Here is a 25,377-nt window from a genome sequence, read left to right as displayed (position 1 = left end):
TGACAGGGGGAGCTCAGGAATGTGCTCAGGGGTCCTTTTCTACAGGGAGGAGATGATACCACAAGGTGGCAGTATACTGTCCAAGGGTCTTTGCAGAGCCTGTGAACACTTCAGCATCCTGTGGCACCTGTAAAGAAGGCTGAGGTGCAGATCTTTAAAGACCATTTCATGGATCCCTTAGGCCCATGGCCAATAGCGTCACAAGTGTCACTTTACAAGTGCTCATAAGAATATATGTCACCCTCAGTCCCAAGGACAATAGTAATATCAACTAGCTTTCACTGAACACTGTATTGTAAGATTTTCTGGATTATCTCACTTTGTTCCCTCCTCCAAAAAAAAAAATCCTATTAAGTCAGTTACTACTTTAGCCAGGTGAGAAAACTAAGGTTTTAAGGGGTTAAATTGGAAGGGAATAAGAAGAGCAGGGTGCCACCTCCTTTCTTAATCCTGGACCAAACTCTCCCTTCCTTCCAGGGACCCCTCAGGGACAAATGGAGCTGGTAAACCGCCTCTCTGTTTTGTTTGCTTCACATACTTAAGGCTTATTTTCTGTCTGCTTGTAAGAGTGTCTAACGATATTTACTATACAAAGGAGCGGTGTAATGGAAAAACAGAACAGAGTATCAAAGGTGCCAGCTTGACGTGTGTGCTTCAGAGCCAGGCTGATATAGATCTGAATCCTGACCCCTCCCTTATACAGGACAGTGGCTCCAGGTCAATCACAAGCTCCATACCCTCAAGGCCAAAGTTGTGAAAAGAGTGTTATAACCCGTACTTTAAATGCTTGTTACAGGATTAGTGAGAAAACTGGCACCATGAGGGTACCCTATAATTTGTCACTTTTCTGTTCCGGAGGAAAAAATGGTACGTGTTCTAAACTCCTATGAGGAGCTGGTATTTACAATCCTGACTTGCCTTCAAGTTGCCTAAAAGTATAGCAGAAAGGGAACACAGAAACATTGTGAGAATGGCCCTTCTTGCTTAGGTACTTTGTAAGAAAAGCCACTGATTTTTATTGAACATTTCCATGCTAAACACCTGGCTGGCAGACTGACAACTTCTTTAGTACCCAGCACAGTCCTACTGGCCTCTGTTATGTCATCTGATCTAGAAAAGAAGACATGAGCCTTGAGTAAGATTATTAGGTAGCAAAGCTGAGACTGAAACCTCAGCATCCCATTCTCAAACCTATACTCTTCAAAATTTCCATTACCAAGCCTCACACTTAACCCAGTAGGCTGGTGCCCTCAGCCCAGGCAAAAGATCCATTAAACTCCTCAACCACACCACAAGACCAGGATTGCCACTGCTGTTCCTAGAGGTTTAGGTGAACAGACAAGTACTCACCTGGACTAAATAGTCCCTAGGCAAGAGAGGGAGTCGGACATGTTCCATCAGCTTCGCCATGTGCTCCAAACGAGTCTCTTTCTCATAATTGATCCATGAAATCACAGCTTCAAACACCTATAAAGAAAAGAGACAAGGCTTTCAAACAACATGTAAAAAAATCTGTAAAAAACATCTGTAAAAGAAAAAGCTACAAATCATCCACAAAGGTGTTTAACCTAAGATTCAATCTTTAAAATAAAAACAGAGGGCCGGGGATTTAGCGCAGTGGTTTTGCCACCTGCTGCACAAGTGCAAGGACCCGAGTTCGATCCCCAGTACCAAAAATAAATAAATAAATAAATAAAATAAAATAAAAACAGAAAGGATTTGTCTACTTGGTGGCTTCAGAGTGAAAACATACACACAAGGACAAACCTGCTGCGCTAAATGTAGGATCGCTGTGGTTTATTCTAAAATAAAAATCAATTCCTAAAGATATTTGAGGGTAGAAATGCAAAGCAGTAACTGCGAATCAAATGTATGAAGACTGCTTAAGAGGATCAGGAGTCCTGGGGACAATGTCACCCTTCCCTCAATGCCCCCCTTCCTCATTTATCTTCAGTGCACACTTATGCAGAATGAAAACTAAGAATGCTCTCTGCCTAAGGCTGGCTGTGATGCTGACTGTGACAATGAATGACGGAGATGGACAGAAATTTCTCTTTGGATTTAACCCCTCTTCTGAGATTTCATTTCTATGCAAATCAAAACTGGGGGGCTTGGGACAAAAAGGAAGGCCTGTGATTTGCATGTTTGCTTTACTCAAGGATAAATCTAATTTCAAACTCTGCACCACTGAATACACGCAAACAGAAAAAATTCTGTTGGTAGGGCTGTGGGAAAAGCAGCAATATTCATAGACATTTAACTAATAAATATAGCTTTTTAAGAGGGGAGGGAAGAATTTGGCAATATCAATCAAAATTATAAAAGTCCACACTCTTTGAACTATAAGTACCATTTCTAGAGCTCTAGCCTACAAAAAATACTCACATTAAGTGTGTAAAAACATGTGTCCAAGATGTTTGTTGCAGCACTGTTATAACAGGATTAAAAGATGGAGAACTTATTAAAACACCATCCCACCAGTTCTGGTGGTGCACACCTGTAATCCCAGCACTCAGGAGCCTGAGGCAGGAGGATTGTTGTGAGTTTGGGGCCAGCCTGGGCTACCCAGTGAGTTTAAGGCCAGCCTGAACTACATAGCAAGACCTTGTTTTAAACCACCTTCCCAAATTTTTACATAACATCCCTACAATTGGTTTCAGCTGTTAAAGAGAATGAATCCAGACACCTTGTACCAAGAAGTATGAAAGTGCTCACAGATTAAAGAGGACACGCCAAAAGGTGCAGAACCAAGTGGATGGGACTTTCATTGCCAATATTTGGGATAACTTAAAAATAAAAGAGAATAAGAAAAAAAAGAGATCGATGCGGGAGAGAAGGTCAGGGAATGACTGGGAAAGAGACAAAGGAAACTTTTCGTGGTTGTGAATATGTATATTGATTGAATGGGCATTACATGACATATACATTTGTCAAAATGAATCAAATTGTACACTTAATATCTCCACATTTCACTGTGCATGAACCACACCTCCATATAGAAGTCTTAGTTTAAAAAAATAAGTAATGGATCATAACACAATGAAAAAAAGAAGAATCCATGAGTCCATAGCACATTTAAAAAAATATAAGAAAGGCTCTTCTTTAACTAAAAATGCCAACTAATAAATAGTAAATGTAAAAGGAATAATAGAATTAAAAAAACAGTATTTTGCAACCACCAATGTAATAACTGACTCAGCAAAGATCACCAATGATGCTAAAATAAAAAATTATTGGGGGCCAGGCATAGTGATGGATGCCTGCAATCTTAGTACTTGGGAGGCTGAGGCAGGAGGATCACCCACTGTGAGTTCGAGGCCAGCCTAGACTACTGTCTCAAAAAAACAAATAGTTCGATCCCCGGTACCAAAAAAACCCCCAAAAAACAAATAAACGTTATTGGGGAAAGAGAAGTTTCATCCCACAGAATATTTATTATTTATACAAAGGGAAAGATACCCTAATCTAGGGAGATATGATAGTTACTACCTTAAGCAAGGAATCAAACTTACCACCAATAAGTAGACAGACTTACTGTCCTGATTGTGATTTAATGGGAAGGACACAGTAACCCCAGTGTAGCATTCTTCCCAGTATAGTTAACCTAAATCTTATAGTGAGGGAACAATCAGAGAAATCTATGTTTGGAACATTTTACAAAAGGCTAGACTGGATTCTTCAAAACTTAATAGTATGAAAGGCCAAAAAAAAAAAAAAATCAAGGGAACTGTGATAGATTAATGAGATTATGAGACATGACAACTAAATGCAATGCTTGAATCCTTACCGGATTGTGGATTTAAAAGAAACCACTATAAAGCACTTTGTGAGAACAATTAAGAAAATCTGATCTGCTAAAATCAGAGTGAATAATCTGCATAGCCAATACACACTAACAAAAAATATTTGGGGCCCAGGGATTTAGCTGAATGGTTTTGCCACCTGCTGTGCAAGCTCAAGGACCCGAGTTTGATTCCCGGTACCAGAAAAAAAAAAAAAAATGCAAATTTTGTCTACCAGGGGGAAAAACTCCAATTTTTCTTAATTGTATGTTTTTGTATATAGACAAATTAATGATGTTTTGTACTTTATATACTTGGTCCTATTTCCTGAACAAATATTAAGTCAAGCTGGGCATAATCTGAATTGGGCAAAGGAATCAGAAAGGAAAGAGAAAGGAAAAATCAAATGGTGGGGAAAGACCAATTAAAAAGGTACAATGTTATAGTTAGATAAAAATAAAAAGTTCTGGTGTGCTATTGCACAAATGGGTGACCACAGGTAATGATAATGTACTGCAAATTTCCAAAAGCTAGGAGAAAGACCTTTTAATGTTTTCACCATAAAAAAAAAATGCTAAATGTTTGAGGACATAGATATGTTTAACCACATTTGAATATTATACAATGTACATCAAAACATCAAATGGTACTCCATAAATATGTACTATTTTTATATTTTTAGTACCATTTTTAAAAAATAGATTTACATTTAAAGTGGAATGGAGCAGAAGAAAAGGAGTAGCACATATGTGTAGTTTGTTCCCATTTCTGAATAAAATAATCTATATATTAACTTAACATAAATACCACCAAAATCTCCTTTATCTAGTACATTTTTTTTCAATTATAAACTCTCATAGCTATATCCCTGACACTCATAATACTGTGTTTGTGAATGTTTCTTCCACCAGCCATTACGATTCATGAGATCAGGTGCCTTGTCTCATTTACTGGCACATAATGCACATTTTTTAATGAATGAATGGACGTATACATTCAGAACAAGCCTGTAAGGAGGTGGGTGAAGCCTGCACATGCTGGAGCAGATAGCAGGGCTGGGGAAGGAGGGCCAGAATCTTGGCAGGTAGGACAGAGTCAGAGGCTGATCGAGGAGTCTGGTTTTTCTAAGGCAGGTATGGGCAGCCACAATCCCATTCTGCATTGCATGTGGTTATTCACATCTCCTCCTACTCCTCTTTACTAGGCCAAGCTTTCACAGGGTGAGAAATGGATGTGTGCTGTCTTCATACCTCCTTCCCTCCTATGCTGCCTAGTAGAATGTCAAGTGGTTGGTTGACAATGCTTTGCTAAATGATGAACTACAAACCCTGAAGTAGGGTTGATTTATTGATCATGTTCTTCCCTATCAACCAGCTTAATCTTTGTTATAAAAGCTAAAAGCAAGCTGAGTGTACCAAAGTCGATACTTAACCTTATCTTTATTTTTTGGCTTGACTAGTCTGACTGGTTCTGCTTAGTTGCACTGTTTACCTATTCAGCTGTGAAAACCACAGCACTCTGCAATAACAGTGACCTTCTCAGCAGAGAGAAGGCCATGCATATTTTTTTATTTAGACTCCATGCTTGAAAAAGAAACAAGCAAATAAACTTCAAAATAGCTTTACCTTTCAATATCCCTAAAGTCATTCCCAATAATCCTTCCCATCGAAGGACACTTCACAGACATCACCTTCCTAAATTCTCATGATAATACCATGAGTAGATACTCTTACCCATTATGAAGTGACTTGACTATGTCCCAGAATGAAAGAGGCAGTCCTAGATTTCCCATAAATCCAACTCCAATGATTACGCTCTTACCCATTATTCTTAGTTGTCTCTCAAAGTCTACCAGCTGGAATTTGCAAATTACAGCCCATAGGCCAAATCAGCCTGCACCTGATTTTTTGGTTTTTTGTTTTTTTTAATTTACTGGAACACAACCACACTCATTTGTTTAGAGACAGTTTAGGCTGCTTTCACACTATAATAGCAGAGCTGAGAATCTATAACCCACAAATCCCATAATATTTGCTACCTGGCCCTTTACAAGATAAGTTTATCAACCCCTGTTCTATAAAATCTAAGCAGAGATCCTGAAACTTCAATCATGGGACAGGGTGATATCTACTCAAAACATAATGCTTTTCACGGAGCCCACAATGAAATAATCAGCAGTCCACAAAACAGACTTGGTGTTTCACTTTTAAACAAAGAAATAGCATCATTTCCTCACTGATACATGTTTCTAAACCAATTTCTTGGTTGTTACAAGGTTCCTATGTGCAGAAAGATTAGAGAAAATAATTTTATTATTTCCAAACTCATCACACTTCAGATGTAAGCACAGCCTTAACCAGAGAACATCAGATGAGCCTGAATTCTACGTCAGCCTCTGGGCACACAGGCAGCCAAACCAGGCTACACCTAGTTAAATGCCTGAGTAAAACTGGAAAACGTGTTTTGAGAATTATAGGTGGGTGGCTCAAGTTGAAAAGGCAGGGCAGTTATTTGACAAGGAGAGAGATACAAGTGATTCTCAGCAAAACATAAGGGATGGGGTAGAAGCTAATTGTGACACCATTAGGAAAAAAAAAAAAAACTACATTCTTGTACATGGACCTGATTTGTTACTCGGATTGGAGGACTAACATTATCAAGAACAACAAGCCCAGTGCTAAGGCTCTTATGTATATGCTCTCATTTAACCCCCTCCAAAACAAAATTCTGTGAAGGTGGTACCATTAGCTATTATTCACAGTTTACAGATGAGGAAACGGCTTCAGAAAGGCAGCATGTTGTCCAAGGTCACACTGCCAGGAAGCAGTCAGTCCGGGATGTGAACTCACCTCTAACTTCAAAAACCCAAATTTGAATGTTACACAGTGTTGTATCTCAGAGGTACAGTTAGCTGAAAACCCTGGGCAGATTGTTGCATTGGGAGATTAAATTCTTAAACTTACAATACTAATTACAGCCCTCCACACCCTCCTGGGCCAAACCCCTGAAGACCCTGATGCTTTTCCAGGCACTGAGGCAATCAAGTTTGCTAAATCTGCTGCAGTGTTTTTAAAGCAAGAAGACAGTGCTGCTACTTACAAGAAGGACCCTGCCAGATGCTTGTTTTTGTTCCTTACATACAAGCTTAACTGGAGCTGTGTTAGCCACACTCCTACCACATTATCACACAAACACCAAGGACAACTGGGAGCAGTGGAGTGCTGGAGCTAGAGCTTGCTGTGCATGGCTCTTTCCAACTTGGTGTTTACTGACATTACACTGGCAGTTTGAAATCAGCCTTGATAAAAAATATTATGGAAATCAGCAAATGAATAGCAAATGAATCAGGACTTCTGGAACTTTTCTTTTTGAAAGCCATTATTAAACCACTGGCTGGGTTGTATCCTGTTCTGACTCTAGAAACCTACCTAGTTGCATACATCCTTCTGATGGGACCACCATTTTAATGTTTCATATAATACGTAAGAGCTCTTTCTTGTAGTTGCTTCATTTCATACTCTCAGGGACCCTGAGAAACAGTTAACAGTGCTCACTTACAAAAGTGGAAAGTGAGACGAAGAACCGTAAAGTAGTGTGCCTAACATTATCCAGCTAACTGGTGAGACGATAGCAATTAGAACTATGGGCTTTCAGTCTACACTTTTACAAGCACTGAACACTTCCTTCATATTACATTTCACAGTTTGTTGAATTTATTTACCTTGCTAGATTCTGTCTTGCCCATGTGATCATAAGTTCCAAAAAAGCAGGAATCTTATGTCCATTTGTTTGCCAGTGTCTCTCCTGTGACTAACACACTGGGTATGGAAAACTCTAGATAAATATTTTTGAGAGAATTTATAAGTTAATGAAAGCATAAAGAATGGGTGAATGATTCCCTTCATCCACCAGATATTGCCAGATATGTGACTTCAGTTAACAAAAAAGAATGATAAAAATAAAATACCTAGCCTGGAAATTGTTTTTCAGCTTTCTACTACTGCCATAGACAGTAAGACTTTCACTGACTCTACAAAGAACAAAGAAAGGAACTAAAACACAATGCTCTAATAGAAATGTCTGCAAGCTAAGAAAATCCTTCAGTGGCACTAACATTATGAATGATGAGTAGAGGACAGTGGATTAGAGAATATCTGCCAGTCAATATGATGGACTGGGCTGCCCTAAAAGGAATCTTTCCGTATTTGTGAAAATGATGTATTACCAAAACAAAGAGCCATACTCAAAAACATGTCCAAGTACTTTGGACAAGAAAATGTCCAAGTACTTTTTTTTTTTTTTTTGGTACCAGGGATCGAACTCGGGTCCTTGCGCTTGTGCAGCAGGCGGCAAAACCACTGAGCTAAATCCCTGGCCCATGTCCAAGTATTTTAAATGAGAACAAGTCAAGTCAAGGAGCTGAATTGCAGCTACATCCAACACAGTTCCCAGGAATAATTCAGATATGGACTTTAATGACCGGGAACTGGTGGCCCATTGGGTAGGGTATTTGAGCCACTGCATCCTTGAAGGACAGTGTAGTCCCAGCTGAAAAACCAGGACTAGATGAACTATGCCTATCTGCAATGGGAAGAGGAAAGGACCATCTCCTGTCAGCTGGCATATGGTAAAAACTACATCCTCAAAAAATCTGAACCCTAGCATCATGCCATACACAGATGTGAGGTTCAAACTGACCTTGTCCAAGTAGCATGGGGCATACCTGAGACAAGTAATACAAAAATTATTTCCAAACCAGTGAACCTGCACTGCAGGGGCACTTCCACAGCCCAAGCAACCCAGATCCAGACATAACACCCTCTAAAGATATAGTCACAATCAAAAACTATAAACCACTAAGGAAATAAACTGCCAAAAGCAGTATCAACAGGTGCAATAAATAGTAGAATATCTGGAGTGACCAAAGAAAGGTAGCTTAAGACTATTCTCTATAATGTGTTCCTAAGAATATTAGATACAGGGGACATTCTGCAGTTAAAGATCAGTTAAAGGTCAAATGAGCCTGGGGAACACATCATACTACATACCCAAATTCCCTTTAGAGACTCACACAGCTCTTACAAAAGCTCTGATGGGTCCTGTACCAAAGAAACCTGTAACTTTCTTTACCCAATGTCTCCTGAATGTATCTGACTTGAGAAATCCATTTTTTTTTAACCCAAACACCTATAAACATCTTACAATACTGTTGTTTATGGGAACCAAATACTGACCTAAAGAAGAAAGTTCCCATTCCTTAACCCTCTTCACAGATCCCCATTCCATTTCTAACATCATCTCCCACTATTCCACCTTCACAGACACATACTTGACTGCATCACTCAGGTTGCTCATCACCCTGAGTACAATAAGCCATTCCAAACTCCCATGTCTTTATTCATACTATTCCTCTAAGCTGGAGGGCTTTCTAAAATCCTCATTTTCCAAGTTTTAGCCAAATATTCCCTTTTCCACAATGCCTTTCTACCCAACAACCTGGAATAAAATATTCTAGGGTGCCTTCCTTGAACTTTGACTGTAAGCAACTATTTCTTTCAACCACATAGTACAGACCCATGTTTTCAGTCTATCTGCCCAGTAGATCGTGAGCTCTTGAATGACCAGTAATGACCAGGTGCCACTCACCATTTCTCATGATGGTGCATTATGAAGAGCAATGGCTTAAGAAGCAGACATATTTAGCTTCAAATCACAGAGCTATCTACTGCCGGCAAACTGTGTCACCTTACTGAGCCCTAGTTTCTTCCTCTACAAAAAGGAGACAATGACCTCTGCCTTGCAAGTGTTGCGAAAATTAAACTGATGTACTGAATAGTATGTTGGACAAAAGAAGCTAGACACAAAAGCACAAACACCCCATTATTCCACATACCTAAAGTCCCAAAATGCTAAAACTCATGTATAGTATGAGAAATCAAATGGCAGTTACCCTCCTGGGGTTGGGGTCTGTTTCTTAATCTGAGTTCTATACCTTGTAAAAAGTTGAGTCACATACTTTCATGTGTTTGCTTCTCTACGAACTTACTATAATATAATCTTCACATTTTTCAAAAATGTGAGAAATGTGTCTGGAGAACAGTGGGTGGTCATGGTAGATTTTTGTTCACAAGTGCTGTGGTATTCTGTACATAGATGGTTACTCAATAGCACTCTCCAAAGGAGAACAGTAAAAAGAGTAACCCTGAACAGGGGCCCAGGCCAGACCACTGTCTGTAGGCTGAGAAGCTGGTCAGTGACCTCAAAGAATGGCAAGGCTTCCACCAGCCTAGTCTATCAGCCTGCTCAGTCCCCAAATAATGTGTCCACAGCCATCACTTAAGCCCAGCTGACTGGCCTCGGCCCTGCAGCCTGCATCCCACAAACACCAGCCTGCAGCCCCCACCTGGGCTAGGAATTCACCCAGAAAGGCATGTAACACTAATGATCCTGGGAGACAAGGGCTCCTTCCCTCCCAGGAGATGAAAAATCACAATTTGGCACCTGAAATGCAGCACAGCACATTCTAAAATGTTATTATGCAGAGAAAATCTAACCTGCAGTTCTCATTAAAACATGCACTTGACAGTATCTAATTTTTAAAAGAGATTTAACCAATTCCTTTCTGACCTGTACCTAAAATATGGGCCTTTCTCCCTCAGTGCTACCTCAGGGCTATCTCTGAAGTGCCTCAATGGTGTTTCATAAGAAAGCACAAAATTCTTGACATGTAGAAACATATTTAGAAGCTAGGAAAGCAAAGATGCAGAGAAATCCAAGAATTTCTAGTCCTGCAGCAATTCAGTGCCAAAACTACATTAGAACTCTGGAGTCATATCCACATTTCTTTTTCTTAGAGTATTTGTCCCAGATGGTTGCTTACCCTTCCTCTGGGACAATGAGGATGGCCTTAAAGGAGACTACAATAAACAGGCCTCTGCTCACCGGCTTGATTCTGACCTGCTCTACCTCCCAAGTGGAAGAATAGGATGGCAGAGAGGGGCTCGCTCTTCTGTGTCTTGGCTCTGTCTTGGCAGGGGGGTCTCCCCAAAGAATAATATTGTGTGAGTCCTACCAGATCCATTTGTCCCTCTTGAGTAACAGGGATTTTTTTTTTTGGTAGTGAGGTTTTATATTTATTAAAGGTATTAAAGGTAGGAAAGGAAATATACTCTGCAGAGTGAGTGCAGGCCACTGAGGAAGGTTACTGTGGCCAGTAACAGGCATTTTAAGCAAGAACAAAACCCACGTGAAGGCAAAGAAAACACATGAAGGAAAAGCAACAGAGAAAATGGCAAAGGCCCATCTCTCCCTTGCTCTCTAGTTCCCCCATCCAGTCTCATTCTCGGAAAAAACATTAAAATTGTTCTCATAACCTCAGGGGAGAGTCCAGCCTCAGTCTGACTCTTCACATCCTCACGCCCTCCCGAGGCATCATGTCAGGCACTGTGTGCGATTCAGGATGACTAAGCCACTCTCATGGCCCACAGGGAGTACAAGCACAGGAGGAAAAAAGGCCCAGGAAAAAGTGAGCCTTCTTGGAGGGAGAATAATAATCTCTGAGCCCCAGGAAAGGCCCAAACAGGAACTGGGGGTTCTGGGAAGCAGGGAAGCAAGAGCTTGCTACCCTGCCAATATCAACCTCTGCTAGGTATACCTCTACACACACACCCCAACATCCTAGATCAGTGGGATGAGCTTACTGCTGAGAAAGATCCAAGTCAACAGTTATTAGTACCAACAGTAATAATAACAGCACCAATAGTGATAGCATCTTACAAGTAATGAATACATCCTGTGTTCTAGGTTTTCTTCATGTGTCATCGCATTTCATTTTTAGAACAACTCTACAAGGTATATACCACACTATCAGAACCTATTTTTAGAGATGAAAAAACTGAGCCTTATTTTTTCTTTCCACAAATTTTTTCAGTGTCTACCATGAACCTCATATCACTCTACCAGTAACAATGAGATAGGCAAAAATCTCTTACAATATGGACTATGATGTCTTACTAACCTTTCTTGTCACTGAGACAAAATACACAACATCCAAGTTAAAGAAGGAAAGGTTTGTTTTGGCTTACAGTTTGCAGATGTTTCATAGTTGGCTGCTTCAAAGCATAGCAGAGGAGCATCACAGAGGAGAAACAGTTCATGGTGGGCAGAAGGCAGCAAAGCAGTGAAGTAATGAAGTAGCAAGCGACAAGTGATGACCCTCTTTCTGTCCCTTATATCCTATCCAGGCTACTCACCCTTAAGGGAGTAGCACTCTCACACCCAGGGTGGGGAAGCTTTAATCCTAGCATGAATCATAAATCAATCCCAGCATCATGCCCTTGATCCCAGCATCACATACCCTAGATCCAGCCAACTCTGCAAAGCCCCACCTATGATCACATGAGGCTTTGAGGGGACATCTAGACACAAGCCATAACATATGGTATGTTCTCTTGGGAGATAAATTCTTCATCTAAGGGAGATACGATTCTAACTCAGCCACTCTGACTAGAGAACTTATATGGTACTTTCAAACTTCCAAGAAACAATCTGCCTGGGCCTGGTCACTGTTACTCACACTCATCATTAAAAGTAAGTCATCATATTTCCTCTATTGTAGCATGCACGACTTCTTCCCACTTTAATGGCTGGAAGCTGGCTCTTATTTTATAATAAATGTTAAAAGAAACCTATAGGCTGCAGGCAGAGAAGTAAATCATAATATAGCTATATTGTTCTTCAAGTGTGGTTTTAGCTGAACATGGGTTATTTGATCACCAACTCAGTCGAATTTTTTAACAAATGTTAAATGAAGTCAAACTTAAGGTTCTAACATTGCTTCCAAAAAGCCCACTATAAAACAATACTGAAAGAAAAAGATATTATGCATGCAAGAGATCACTTATCACATGCAATATAATTAAAGGGAGTGGAAATCACAAAATCTCCTGGAACAGTCACAGAAATTTCAAAACCTAAACAACTTAGGATTCAGATGACAATTGTGGGAAGTTTTTAGGTATTTAGATTGCAGTAACACATGAACTATTAAGGGAACATAAATTATTGGTTTAGCCAGCAAGAAAATGCAGACCAAACTTAATACTTTCTGAATATCTTCAAAATTGCACTGCTGATCTTACAGGCTCAAGAGCATAAATAATATGCTTTATGAAATGCATCACATAATTCTGAAGTTACACATAATTTCTAAAAACCAAATATTAAGCAGAGCTTCATTAAAGTGAAAAACACTTGAGGCAGGAGATTAGGGTGTAGCAAAAGCTGGCTGGGGAAGTAGGCGTGACCTGTTAATTACAAGATGCCCAACACAGGCATGGAACAGTTCCCAAAGCCCTCCACATGGTCTTTCTCTTGAGAACTGGTGCAGGTTTTCAATAGGATGGCCTAGACCTGACATCAGCCTGAGGTGTAGGATCTCAGCACCACCTCTCAGGACCCAGATGTAGAAGTTCTCATGGGTTTTCTTGAGAATTTGGACAGTATAAAAGAAAGGCAGCCATGAGGAGCCAGCCAGTGCTATCATAACCTTCTATGATGGCCCATGCTGTGCTCCCCAGATGTAGTGAGTACCTTTATCTTTGCTCTCATCCTCTTTTTCTAGTTACTCAGCCCAAGCTCACTCTGCAGAGCCAGTTTCTCTCCCTCTGTTTTTCCTTTCTTGAATAAACTTGTGCCACTGCTTTTTACACATTTTGTTGAATTCTTTCTTTGAGACAAGAAGAACCTGGAATCTAACTCCACAAGGAGAGGTGAGCAACCTGAATGTGGTAACATTTAATTGGCAAGCCACTTTTTTAGTAACAAGCTACCCAATAGCACACTTACATATTCTCTAAACTCTGCTTATATTCAGTATGTAAGCATATGGATTAATAAAAGCCACTATAGACAATTTTCAAGTGTGAATACTTAAACCCATGTTTCTTTGTTTCTAGAACGATGTCGTTAACTCAAGGGCATATTTTAAATGGTCAATGACAAAATTGTTACCACTATCATTATTAATGGTGCCTCAAAATGGAGGACAATGACAACTGCTCTAAAGTACTTGCCAGACATAGTATTTGGTGTTTTACATGTTTCCTAATACTCATGACAACACTATAAAGGAGGTATCTTTAGAATTTCCATTTTACATTTAAGGAAACTAAGGCCCAAATACACCCGTAACTTCTCAAGGTCATATAGCCAGTAAGCAGAGACTGGAACCAGATCTCCCTCAGTTCAAAGCCCCAGTAGTCTTCAGGGCACTACAATACCCCTCCCTACTAATAATCTACCCCACCCCACCCCACCCATGCATAGGAAGCACAGGTAAGCCTTCACTTGAAGAAAACATACTTAGGATCTCAAGCAGGATGGGCCAACATGAATTCAGGTAGCAGGGTCCCCTAAGCCAAACACTCCCAAAGTACTGATCAAAGTCACTATTTATATGACTTTCCATTTTCTCAATACACACTTTTGAACATGTTCAAACAGGCCTCAAATTAGCCAGTTACCTCAGCATTCACACAATCAACTGACTGGTTCAGTTCTTCAATTGTGCTAATCTGGCAGCAAATTCCAGAGACAACAGTAAATAGGCTGGGTAAGAAACAAAGGTGTCTTCTGAGTTTCTGAGGTTAAGACAGGAAGAGTTCTATGTCCTGGCCATGGGTCCCATTTTCCTTGGGAATAAATACTGTTTCACATCAGTATTAAAGGAAGTAGAGGCCTCTCTAAGCCCATGGGAGTCTAGCTTGCTGTGTTAATCACCTTCTGGGGGTCCATCCAAGGTTTCAGGACATGTGGTTCTAATAAACAATTACTTTTATTCTTGACTGAACTTTCCCAGGGTGACAGGTAGGGACTTGTGAGTTTTTCACTATTCTGTGGATATGGGCCACTGGGCAAGTTTCATCTCTGATGTACAATCCTTTTCAAGGTTTTTCCTTGACTATTCCCTAGAAAAGAATCTCACTTTTGGACACTAAGAGTGGACTAAGATATTCAGAATATTCAAGAAATATTTACTGAGCATTTCTGAGGATAAATAAGATAAGGTTCCTCCCACAAAGGAACTCAAGAGTGGCATGTGAGAGGTAATACTGCTCAGAACTAACTACAACAAACAGGAGGACAAGTACATGTTAACCTGGAACACAGAGGAGGAAGGGATTGATTCTGGATCCAAGGTCAAGAGTAAATCTCTTCCAACACTAACTGAGCATCTCCAAAGTACTGTACTAGGTGTTTTACACAGTTCATTATCCTATCTAATTCAGCCTCCACCCTGTGGAATCTGTTCTAATACAGTACCATTATCTTCATTTCACAAATGAGGAAACAGAGGAGAGGCAAAAGGCCTAGCCCAAGGTCACACAGTTCATTTGTCAACACTAGAATTAATACTTAGATCTGCTGCCCAGCACCTAGGCTTATATTATTTTCACTCCACACACTACATCTCCTGAAGCAAAGAAATTCCTGGTAGAAGAGGAATCTGAACTGTAATACAGGGACAACAGCAGTGCCGGCTTCACAGAACCATGGTGAAGGCTGGATGAAGTAAAGACCATAAAGATTTAGCATAATGTTGGCAAATGGTCAAAGTGCAGTAAACAGAGGCAGTTCTGCCATCCTTACCATCATCCCTGTCATTTCATCTTTACAGGCCCTGGGATGTAGTGGTCATGGGCCAAAATTACTCCCATAATCCCCTCACCAGCGAGGCTCCTGTTTCAACAGAGGGCCGAGCCATACCTTCTCTTCCGAAGAAACGGTCAGCTTGTCGCTGGATATCAAGCTGCACACCTGGTCCAGACTCAGACTGAGAAACTCTTCCCCCAGCATCACCTCTGGAAAGTGCTGCTCTGTTCCAAAAAACAAAAGAACACAAAGCTGAAACATACTCCAGCTCTTCTATGAGCCAATGTCACTACAGTCTGCAGAACTCAGAGCGCAAGCCTGGGGGTGGGAGTGGGTGGCAGAGGAAGAGGCAGCGAAAGAAGAAACACACAGGCTTCCTGACTGGAGGGAAACTAGCCTTTTAATTCAGCACCAAAGGTATACACCGCCCTGTGTGATCCTATCCTGAACATCAACACAGATGAAAATGGGGCAGAGAGATCTGAAGAGAACATTTTTTCCTTGTTCTATAAAATTAATAACGGCCTTGCAGAAAAGCCTCACGGGGACCTGCCTACATAATTGAGCTCATTTCCCCTCAAGCCATGAGCATGGTGCCCCCTGCAGCTCAGTCAAACAAAAATGGGTCAGAATAGCTCTGTATGGCTAGAAGTCTGGGGGTTCTTGTAGGAAGTCAACAGTAAGAAATCAGAAGATCCTTTCTTGCCCAAAGTAAAACCTATTTATAGTGAGTCACTGGTCTATTTGAGGAGGCCCAGCTAAGCTTCCATCCAGCTATGGCGGCAACAAGTTGGCCCTCCCACCTCTGGGAACAGTCCACAGCAGCCAGCCTGGGCAGTTATAAGATGAAGAAAATTTGGGAACAGCTAGAGCAAAGAAAAAACCCACAGGCCAGAGGTCCACAAGAGGAAAACGCCAGGGACAATTCCAACCCTAACATTTGCTTGGGCATCACCCTGCAATTACAGAATATTTTAACCACTGAAATGTCACCCACTTCAGAAAGAAGGAACCTAGTTTCAAATCCTGGCGTTGCCTTTTATGATCTGTGTCCTTGAGCCAATGATATCACTTTCCTGGGCTTTATTATCCTCTTCTGAAAAATAGGGGCAACATTTTTTGTCTTGCTTTACTCCCAGGCACTGATGAGATTGGATCTGTGAAAGTGTCTTATAAGCTCCTTCTAGGTGAGTACACCCAAAATTGGACAATCTGCCATTTAGCAGGCACTAGGGATCATGCTATCCTCTGACATTTGCACCAGGCCTTTCTCCTTTCTCAGTTCTCTCAAATCCTGCACTGTTGAACAGCATGTATACTCCTCATCCTCCTGCCTCTTCCCCTCCTTTGTTGGTGTCCTGCCTTCAAGCTGGTGGACTCTGGGATAATTGTAAAGGGCTAAACCTCCCCCTACTGAGAGGTGACCCCATTTGGGCAGGATGGTCTGTTAAATGAGATTCAGTGTCCATGCAGGCCTAGAAGGCTGCTAAAATATCAAGTCTACTGCAGCTGCATATTAAAAAAAGAAAATCAAAGCATGTGAAGCCTCTCTTTCACATTCATCGGCTTCTCAAAACCCAAATAACCTAAGATTTAAAGCATTTCTTGAAAAGCAATCATTTTAATTTTTTATACTTAAACAATTTCAGACTCAAAGTATAATTCCCACGTGAATTTCTGCCTTCATCAAGATTCCCTAAATGTTAATATTTTACTCTCAGAGTAAAAACAGTTTTTCTCATCTTTCACTGGAAAAAAAGTTCCGTACTTGTTCCCCATCAGCCTAATGAAATCACTGTGGTCATTATTAAAGCTTATCCATCCTTAAACTCAGAAATGTTTATACATAATAAGACAACCAAAAGTCAGGTTCTTTATGAAGAGCAGCAATATCTATAAAGCAGGTCTTTGCAAAGCTGGTCTTTGTTTCTCCATATTTCACTAAGAAAACTTTTCAGTTTTAGGTACTCAGGAGAGTCTTGCAAACCAGCACCAACATCTCTGTGGTTCAGAACCACATCTGGCCTTCCAAACTTTATCTTTGGAGAAGCAAAAATCTGATGCTTAGAAGAGGGAAGAGAGGAAAGAGAACAAGCAGAGACAAAAAAGTAAAACTGTGTGTTGTGAAACAAAACCAATGACTTCCTTTCAGCTCAGGAAGCCAAAGTAGACTGGGATTGGATTTTAAAAAGGAAAAAGAATCAAGTGCAGTAGTACATATTCCAAAAGTGGTCTGATGAACAAACCAGAAATGGTCATAGATAAATGAAGGCTGAAAGTAGTCAGCCTCCTACATCTTTCCATCTCTCACCCTGTGGGGCACAGCTGGATTTGAATCTAGTTCCCTTCTTTCTGAAGTGGGCTGCTTCTTTGTCCATGAGCAACATTCCACTGAAGCCCATTCAGAAATCCTCCCAGGATGTAGTGTCTGGTGGGCAGGGGGCAACAAGGGAAGTAACAGGTAGCACCTGCTCATCCAAGCCTGGTACCCAGGGACCCAGGAGATTTGCAGGGCATGAGCAAGAAGAGAAAAAGAAAGGATCAAAGAGGAAACGTGCTCTTCCCACCATCTTGGAACCTATGAGGACTGCTGGGAAGAGGACTTCTAAAAGGCAAATATGTCTGAAAGGCTGTGGTGCAGGGCCACTTTTGCTGGCTGTAAATGAGGTCTCTGAAACCAAAGCAAGCACATAGCTCTTAAAACCGAAGGTGTTTAGGGCCAAGATGAAACTGAATTCTATTTGGGCAAGAGATGTGCTTATGTATACAAAGCAGAGAACAACACAGGGACTCCTGGCAGCAAACCAAACAAAACCAGAGTAATCTAGGGAATGAGAACTCATGCCATGGAAACAGAGGCATAGTCTGTGCCAAAATTGGAAGCAATCTTCCTGTAAAGGCCACAGAATCTGTGTGATGCTATACCCCTCAAGGATTCAACTATGAAAAGTAAATAAATAAAAGTGGATTTGGAAAGGAAGAAAGAAAGAAAACACCTTCTGTCTTTAGTCTGAGGAAACAGGTTGAGCCCCAGAGTCTTTGGCCCAGAGGCCCTTTTCTGTTAGCAACACTTAAGAAACAACAGGATCCCTGGCTAATGTGATTTCCTGGGCAATAGGAATTCCCCAGAAGACAGTGTACACAAGCCAGCCTTCTTTGCAGCTGCTTCCCAGAAAGTACCCACTTGCCTCCAGGCCGTACTTTCTTGAGAATCATCTTCTACTTTTAACTATTATTTGGTTTTTGTTTTTCTTTGCCTTTAATATATTAACAGAGAACAAGGTTAAGTCCCTTAGCTAAGACAAGACCTGGGTTCGGCTCCTATAGTCACTTCTTTCCAGACTTTAGCTTCCTTGTCCATAAAACAGAACCATAACTAATAACTGACAGGTCTTAGGATTGTTTTGAAGCCACCCAAAGTAATAATATAGACTAGCCTATTTTAGAATTTTTAAGAAGCTCTTTAGAAATGAAGGAAGGACAGTTATTATTGGCCCATGTTCTTGTTTCAGAGAAGCTTTTGCTCAGCACGAGACATGCTCTGGGACTGCAGGGCTGTGAACAGCATGGTCTTAAAGGCTAAGTTTAAGTTCACTGAATTCAATAAACTTTCTAGTGATACAAGTTATTCAATATCCTAAGGCTGCAGTTTTCCCAACTATTAAATGGGACTAATAATAGTATGTATCTTATAAAGGTGTTATGGGCATTAAGTAAGCAAATACTTAAAAACTCACATTTACTGAGATCATTATAAGGACTGTTAAGGTATGAAATACCAAATGCAGCATCTCTCATTAAAAAATGAAGAAACCCAACCTAATGCTTACAAAGGGGCCTACTGGCTCATGAGAGAGCTAAAACTTCCAACCCAAAGTCCACAGGCCATGACTGGGAGTAATGCTTCAAGGATAAACAAAAGCAAGGGAGCAGGAAAATTCAGAGCATGTGTAGACTGCACCAACAGTGGAGTCCACCTAGAGCCTGGGCTGTCTTTGGTCATCTAACAAAGGTTTACTGAGCATTCACTAACGAAGAGAAACCGTGCCAGGCTCCTAGGAATGCAATGGACAGGCAAGGCTAGACCTTGGGGGAGAGGGGTACGGCATCCTTTATTAACCAATGTTGAGAGGATGAGAAAACAGGTGGCACATGCCCAGAAAGGTGCTTTCTTCAGAGGAACAGGTGGGTCTTCTCAAGGAAGCAGGCATGAAGAGTGTGCAGGCAATTTCTAATAACAGCTAACACAGTGCTAGAAATTTTCTATATACTATGCCATTTAATACTCCCATAAAGCTCTGCTGAGGTGAAAAATCAATCTTTCCATTTTATAGATTGAGAAACAAAAGCTCAGAAAGCCTAAGTCATGTGCTTGGGTTCACATAATAGTAGTTGTAGAGGCAGATTTTGAAATTAAGGTTGTCTGATTATAATAACAAACATTCTATTGAATTTATCTTAGTCCTTAAGATCATCAAAACAAGTCATGAGCATGCCCCTGGGATGAAATTTAATATAGACATCAGAAAACTGTAAGAATTCCTTTCAGGGGAGAAGGTGTGGGGAGAAAGAAAGAGACAGAGAGACAGACAGACAGACAGACATAGAAAGGATATAAACCTAAGAATCTTTCTTTTAAAAAAAATCCACGAAACCAGATGAAGTCATATTCTTCAATAGTTACAAAGGCCCCCAGTGAGGAAGTAATTATTGTCATAGCCCTAATCATGCTGCTTTATCATATGAGGCCTTTCTGTCAAACTGGGACTGGGAGTCCCATGAGTGCAGGCTCTAAGTTTGTGTTGTTTGACACTAAAGCCCAGTGCCCATCACAATATCTACATCTATTGAGCTCTAGAATGATACTGCACTTCCAAGCCCATTCTTTTGACTGCCTATGGCTCAGGCAACTTCCCAAGCTATCCCCAAGCCTGTTCCTCCCTCTTTTATGGGATGAAATAGACCAAAGCCTTTTATCTGGTTCATCTAAGCCAGTGGTGGTGGACCTATGGCACGTGTGCTGCAGTGGGCACACGGAGCCCTCTCTGTTGGCACACAAACCAAGTGTATGAGTTGGTTTGCTTGGGGTTTTTTTCCTAAACAAAACCTCAGTATTCAGGTTTAATTGCAGTGTTGGTACTTTAAGATAAACAAGTAGGTTTTAGGTTGCAGTTTGGTACTCTATCTGTAACAGGTTCACCATCACTGATGTAAGATACAAACCCAGAACAAATGGAGCTGATAATCCACCTGTGACTTCTTTGACCTGCAGAGATAGAACAAGATAAAACAAACTGGGTATTTCCCAGGGCCACTGGCCCCAGGGAACAGGTGTGAGTGTCTCTGAGCTGAGCCATAGCCATGGGAAAGTCTGGTTGACACAGATGAACACACAAACAGAAGCAAAATTTTGCAGGGCAAAAAATAAAGCAGAACTGCTTTAAGTCTCTCTCCCATTTCATAATTCTTCTCCACTCCTATCTTTAGAGAATAGAGGCAAGCTTTCTTGAAACAATATTTGACTTTCTAGGCTCACAGTCTCTCTTCTCCAGGAAGAAGGCGATGCTCCTACTGGGAAATAAGAGGGACCTACCTCGACCTCTTCCCAGAAGGTCAGGACCACTGGGACAGACCCTAAATATCATTACTTCCACCCTCTGCAGGGGAGTTAGGACATGAGCTTTTTCCATGTTGACTCTCTGTGTTGAATTTCCATGTTGACTCCAGAAATCTATTGTCCCTCCCACACACACACTGCTTCTCCCTTCCTCTCCCTCTCTGCTACACACACACAGACACACACATACACCCACACCCACACACACACACCCACACAGCTTTTCTCGAGCACGCACTCACACACAGCCTCTCTGCTTCTCTCTCTCCTCTCTCACACACACAGACACACACATACAGACATATACAGCTTTTCTCTCACACACACACAGCCTCTGCATCCCTCTCTCTCTCTGTCTCTCTCTAACACACACACACACACACACACACACACACACACACACCCCACAGAACCAAGGGCTGTAACAAAACCGGACAGTTATCTACACTATTCATACAATCCTAAAGTTCCCTATTACCCTGAAAAGGCAAGAAACAAGTTTCCTAAAATCCCCACAAAGATTAGAGTTAACAAAAAACTGTGTCTGTGCTGCTGCTTTATGTGCTGCCTTCAATTTAGAATCAGGAAGTAAAGGGAACCAGGAGTGGCAGGAGTGAGGCAGCTACCAGGGGTCGGTGTGCTGCACTGGCCTGGTTGGGCTGGGAAAGAAGTGGTGGGGCTCAGAGCACAGGCCTCTGGGAGCCCTGCCACCAATCCTGGCACTGCTCCCTGCAGGCTATGTTCTCTTGGCCAAGTCACTAAACCTCTTGGAGTTTCAATTTCTTCACCTATAAATTGAGAAAATGCTAACTACCTCTCACGGTTAGGTGACCAAAATGAAGTGATGCCTACAAAGCGTGTAACGCCATGCGTTGTAACACAATGCCTGGTACACAGCAAGTTCGCAAAGATGCAAGAACTCCCACCATTATCATCATCACTATCCACTATTTCTTGATGCCAAGTCAGGGCAGTAATTTTATAAGAAGGCACCCTCAATGAATCAGAAGTTCATACTGCTTAACTGCTTTGCCAAACCTTTCTGTTGCCCTTCATTTAATTACTTCATTCCATGATCTCAAATGGTTCAATCAATTGAAAAAAGCTCATTTCTCTGTAAGAGCACATGAAATCTGATGGCTTTTCCATCCTGCAGCTGGAGGCTTTCAGTTTAGCTTTGGCAGACTGATGTAAACAATGTGTCCAAAGAATTTTAATTGCTATTTCATTAATGAGGTCCCATTAACATCCCTCCCAACCAGCTCTGCTGATGGCCTAGCACGTGGCCATCCAAATTACCAAACAACAAAGTCCTGGTAAACCTGGGCCCTGGCCTCTGAGGTTAACAATTAAGCAGTCCTGGAAACAACAATAATGAGGTAGGAGAAACACAAGGTCCCTGCCAAGCTACTTACCATCCTGGAAGATGGGGGTACTTTCAGGAGAAAGGGGTCTGAGCAGTCAGCTCCTGTAGCTGGTACCTGCTCTCCTCCCCTAAACAGTAACACCTGTCACAGCAAAATTCTGGGGGCTTCCTGGGAAGGAACCTGGATCCACAGGAAGCAGGAGGGATTGCTGCAGGAGGAAGAGACAGAGCTGCTCCACACAGGAAATCAAACAGGCTGTTGAGTGAAGGGAGGTGATGTCCAGCCTCCACAAAGTCTGCTCTCACCAGCAAAGCCGATGGCTTATCGGAAAGGAAGAGCTGGACTTAAAAACAAGCCCCTCCCCCCTGCCCCAAGAGGAATCTGGCAATGCTTTGTTCTGTTGGGTTATTTTTCATTTTTTGGTTTTTGTGTTTTTGGTGCTGGGGATCAAACCCAGGCCATGCTAGGCTAGTGTGCTCTACCACTGAGCTGCATCCTCGGACCCCCATCAAATTTTTTTAGATACACATTCTCTTTAGTCTAACAATTATACTACAAGGTTATAGCCTATAGGCATACTGGCAAGTATATTCCAAAATATTATGGGTAGTCTCACTTAATCATTTTCTATAAAAGAAAAAACTAGAAACATTAATGTCCATCAACAGAGGGCTAGGTAAATAAATTATAATTTACCCATATGATGCAGAAGACAAAAAGAGTGATATAGCCACACCTGAGGATCTGAAAAGAATTCCAAGTTTTGTGTTAAGTTGAACAAAGGTATAATGAATACGGAATGCTTCTATTTGTGTCAGTTAAAATCATAATATATAAACTCTACAGGGATACTTAATACACTTGTGTACTACTTACATGAGTGCAACTTGCTTTTACTAAATATATTCTCTGAAATCTTTAAACACTGGTATAAATATCTGTTACATGGGAAAATGTTCAGAATATAGCACTGAGAATTTTTTAAGCTGGAAAATATGTGTGTACAATATGCATGTGAAAAAGATCTGAAGGATCGAGAAGAAAATATACCAAGGTGCTGCCTGTGGTTCTCTCTAGGTAGGACTGTGGTGCTTTTCATGTTCTTTTTCCCTGTCTGCTTTTTCTGTAATGATCAGGGATGGGATTTGTGCTAAAGCAGCAGTAATAAAAACAACATTTTAAAAAGAAAGCTTTCATTGGAAAAGGAAAAAGAACAGGGCTCAGAGGCAAAGCTGGGAGTGTAGATAAGTGAAGGCAGCATCGAGCTGGCCAGAGACTGAGGTGGGTGGGGGAGCCAGCTTGAAGCTCACCTGCCTGTGCATGTGGATAAAGAGAAACCAAGTCAGAAGCTCTGGAAATGGTCCTCCTTCCTGACAGTATATGCAGTTCTCAGCCAAAGACTGATAATAGCCCAAGGATTCTTGTCTTTCCAACCTGGACAGAGCTCTGAGGCTCTCACAGGGAAAATGATGAGGCTGGCAGCAAGGCTCTAGCACATACCCTGGGGTTGTCTGATTCTGCAGAACACTCTCCTTCCGGCCCCACTCCACCCCTAAACCATGCTGGAAGCAGAGAAGAATGTACAATACCCATCACAAAGGAGAGAACAGGCCCAGCGACACTCAGCTCCAAAGTGCTGGCTGCTCTGATTCTGGTTCTGATACAGTGCCCTTGTGTGTAATGCTAGGGGGTATATACACTCCTACACATACAGTGACACTACATGCCAAATGTGTCTCAAGAAGTAGTAATAGCAGAGAGCACCAAATCCCATCTAAAGTCAGGGGTGAAAAACCAAGAAAACAAAGCAGACTCACATCAGTGCAAGCGAGCAAGCGAAGTCATTTTCTACTTCCTTCTGGGTATTACTTTCACTTTTTAAATGTCTTTCCCTCACGGTCTCATCAACTTCTGCATTATCATTCCACCTTAAAAACATGACCTCCTGTTGTGCACAACCAAGGACTACAAAGAAAACAACACAGGAGACAGACACAAGCTCTACAGAAGGCTTGCATCACAGGGAGGAGGTTCCAGCCTGATGATCAGGCTGACCGAGCTAGAGAAAGCCGGAAAGCTCACTCATGCAGTGAGAAACAGGCTCCGTGTGACCAGGAGGAAGCAGCCCAACTGGAAGGAAAGGAGACACCCACACAGTGCTTCCCTGCCCCAAGATGACTACACACTCTGTGTCTAGCTGACAGCTGGGTACCTGTCTACACTGTCTGTTGTTGTGATCTGATGACTACTATGCCAAAGCTTCCGTGAACACACTTCCGATGGAAAATATCAACTCTAGCCAGCCACACTCCTCACTTACTCGCTCATAGGACCACACTATGTCCAAACTGGACCTGGAACCTGCAGATGGTAGTAGTTATAAACACTGCCTCTGGACTCAGATTTGTATGGGTTTGAATTCTGCTTCTGTCCCTACTAACTGTATGACCTCAAATTACTTCACTTCTGTGTGCCTTGATGTTTTTCAGCTATTGTGTGCATTAAATGAGATCATGCCCAGAAAATGCTTAGCATGGGGTGTGACCCAAAGTAAGAGCTTATTAAATGCCAAGATAATTCATCGGGAGATCTACAGACTGACATGTTCACACACACACACACCATGATGCTTCCAGAACCCAGCAGCTATGATGGCATCCGGAACAGGGGGCATCAAGATGGATCTGGTCCCAGCATCCTCTCCAATTACCCACACAGACAGGGAGATGCCTCACCATTAGAGAAAGAGGCAAGGAGAGAAAACACGGATGTTTAAAGTGGAGAAAGGTCAGTCTAGAAGGCCTGGTAGCCTGTGTTAAAGGTAAGAGTATAGCATATTCCCCAAACTTCAATCTTTATCAGCTCTCTACAAAAAAAGGGATATATGCTATATGTACACACATGCGCATACACGTTAAGTGGAAACAAGAGGGGTCATGAGGGAGACAAGGAAGGAGAC

General features: G+C 41.5%; 1 protein-coding gene and 1 pseudogene across 3 annotated transcripts in view; one reads left to right on the top strand and one right to left on the bottom strand.

Moving 5' to 3' along the window:
* Positions 1-25,377, bottom strand: part of Klhl3 (kelch like family member 3) — a 116,061-nt gene that overhangs the window by 38,218 nt on the left and 52,466 nt on the right. For all 3 annotated transcript variants that reach the window (XM_004836194.3, XM_004836195.4, XM_013077954.3), the window contains 2 exons: positions 15,549-15,658; positions 1,351-1,467 (listed from right to left, as the gene is read on the bottom strand). In XM_004836194.3, coding sequence (XP_004836251.1) covers positions 1,351-1,467; positions 15,549-15,658 — 227 coding nt within the window. The remainder of the gene's footprint in view (positions 1-1,350; positions 1,468-15,548; positions 15,659-25,377) is intronic.
* On the top strand, positions 18,053-18,380 carry LOC106010493 (large ribosomal subunit protein eL33 pseudogene; annotated as a pseudogene).

Source organism: Heterocephalus glaber, unplaced genomic scaffold, assembly GCF_053883595.1.
Source record: "Heterocephalus glaber isolate CG9 unplaced genomic scaffold, H.glaber_assembly_v1.0 deba00001606, whole genome shotgun sequence".
In the NCBI taxonomy this organism is placed as follows: domain Eukaryota; kingdom Metazoa; phylum Chordata; class Mammalia; order Rodentia; family Bathyergidae; genus Heterocephalus; species Heterocephalus glaber.
This window is presented reverse-complemented; position numbering and strand designations above follow the sequence as displayed.